Raw genomic sequence first — 2,195 nt, forward strand, 5'->3', positions numbered from 1 at the left:
TTCACAGTGTGCATGTTTGTGTGCGGATGTGTTTTCCCAATACACACAGACCCGTGTTTTTCAACCTGAGTTTCTTCTGCCTTTCCTATTCCACAATCATTTACAACGGTTTCATGATGCTGTAACTTGTGGTCAGTAGCTTTGTGCAGAAAATTAACATAACCAGGTCACTTCCAGATTTTCTGTAAATGGAGGCTCTGTGCAAAGAGGCTGTACGAAAAGAATTGATAAATGATTGATTCTTAAATGTTCAGAAAGCGTAATTGGCTCTTTTTTCATTTTTATTTTTTCTTTGTTCATTCACACTTCTCTAGTGACCTAAGGCTGACTCTGATGGCTGGCTGAAATCTAGTGTGTTTTATCTTTTTTCTCAATTGAGTTTTGGGGAGCAAAGTGAACGTGCTACAGCCAGTTCTACACATAGCAGGTGTTTGGGGAAAGTTGCAGTTCTGGACTGGAAAAAGAAATCACTGTCTGTCGGTCTTCTGCCGCATTTCTTTTAGTCCCTTTGCAACTGCTGAAGAACACTCCTTGGTTTCCAGAATTTAAAGAAGAGTCAATTTCGTGTTCCAAGAAAGGAATTTGAAGGAGACCATCCAGGCTTAGCTGGAAGTGCTGGTAGATAGTCACTGAGTGGTGAGGAGGAAATGTTTAACTGTTGGTTGTGGAGTGATGATCAGGGCAACTTAAAAGATAAATTACTCTTAAATGTAGTTAGAGTTCTGTGTATTGTGTGTGTTTAACACTCTAAAAATAAAGTGTGAGCATTTGTGGTGGGACAGATGCATATCGATACTGGCTACATATGGCAGCATTAAAGACAACAAATCTTTTCCTGTAAAGACAATGTACCCCAAGAACCGTGGGCATGTAGCGTAGGACTAAATTGCTTGCAGAATCCTTCAAACCCTAGGAAGAAGTGGATTACTGACTCTGATCCAGATTTCTGAGCTGGGTGTACTTGGAAGTGTGTACTGGATTAATGGGAGTGATAAGTTCAAGCAGAATTTGAAACAGCAGAACTCATTTCTTTGTTTCTAAATGGTTCAATAGGTGGAGTGGGCCATCTGTGGATGCAAGCAGGGTGGTAGTTAATGTGACGTAAATGAAGTTTGTGATTTAATACAGTTTTTTTGTTTGCTTTCTGTAACTGTGAATGCCCTGTCACACTTGCTTGCTCACTCATCTCTACAGATTTCCTGCTCCAAAACTGAGCAGGGGGTGAGCCAGGCTGTTCTGTGGCACTGTTGCACTCCTAAGGAAAAGCAGGAGGAGGAAAAAAAAAAAAAAAGAAAAGGAAAACACTAGCAATAACACACTTTTCCCTTCCCTGTTCCATCCAAACTTGTGAAACAGGCTTAGAATTCCTTCAAACCTTTTAGTCAGTCAATAAGGCAGTTTCCAGCACACTAACTTTTTGTTGTGTTTCAACCTTTGCCAGGACGGGAGCAGTTTCATGGCCTGGGGTCCATGTACTGCCGAGGAGCAGCTGCCGTGATCCTCACGTATGATGTGAACAGCCTCCAGAGCCTGACCGAGCTAGAGGAAAGATTCTTGGCACTGACAGACAGTGCAAGCGCTGACTGCATTTTTGCTATTGTTGGAAACAAAGTTGACCTCACCGATGACGGTGCTTTACCACCGGATGAAAATAAACCCGAGAAGCCCGTTGCCAGCTGTGGCTCGAAGGGGCGAAAACAAGTCCGTGCGGAGGATGCGATTGCGCTCTATAAAAAGATACTGAAATACAAGATGCTAGATGAGAAGGATGTTCCGGCAGCTGAGAAAATGTGCTTCGAGACCAGTGCGAAAACAGGATACAAGGTGGACTACCTCTTTGAAACTGTGTTCGAGATGGTAGTCCCCATAATTGTGCGTCAGAAAGCTGAGGGGCCGCCACAGACTGTGGACATTACTGACTACAAGCCAGCAAAAAGGACAAAATCTGGTTGTTGTGCCTGAACCGTTTACGTGACGTAAGAAAAGGGGGGAGGGATTGTTCGCTTCAGCAGACTGAGGAGTAACAAGTGCTTGCAGCAGCTCACCAGAATAAGTCAAAGAATAAATGAACTAAAATGGTGTGGGGTAGGGAGGGAGGGGAATAATCTTTTGACCATTAGAAGTTTCTGGGAAGCTCCATGTATGAAAATAGGAATGTGAGTGAAATTACGGAGGAAGACTTGCCAGTTTCCGAG

General features: G+C 43.3%; 1 protein-coding gene across 1 annotated transcript; it reads left to right on the top strand.

Moving 5' to 3' along the window:
* The first annotated feature begins 1,443 nt into the window (after positions 1-1,443).
* RAB20 (RAB20, member RAS oncogene family) lies at positions 1,444-1,965 on the top strand. Its single transcript, XM_010152531.1, has one exon. The coding sequence runs from the start codon at positions 1,471-1,473 to the stop codon at positions 1,960-1,962; it is 492 nt and encodes a 163-aa protein (XP_010150833.1). The 5' UTR covers positions 1,444-1,470; the 3' UTR covers positions 1,963-1,965.
* The last annotated feature ends 230 nt before the right edge of the window (positions 1,966-2,195 follow it).

The sequence above is a fragment of the Eurypyga helias genome, unplaced genomic scaffold, assembly GCF_000690775.1.
Source record: "Eurypyga helias isolate BGI_N326 unplaced genomic scaffold, ASM69077v1 scaffold43785, whole genome shotgun sequence".
In the NCBI taxonomy this organism is placed as follows: domain Eukaryota; kingdom Metazoa; phylum Chordata; class Aves; order Eurypygiformes; family Eurypygidae; genus Eurypyga; species Eurypyga helias.

Bases quoted from the DNA above. Each gene is read 5' to 3' on its own strand.
- RAB20 (XM_010152531.1), top strand. From the start codon at position 1,471: ATGTACTGCCGAGGAGCAGCTGCCGTGATCCTCACGTATGATGTGAAC.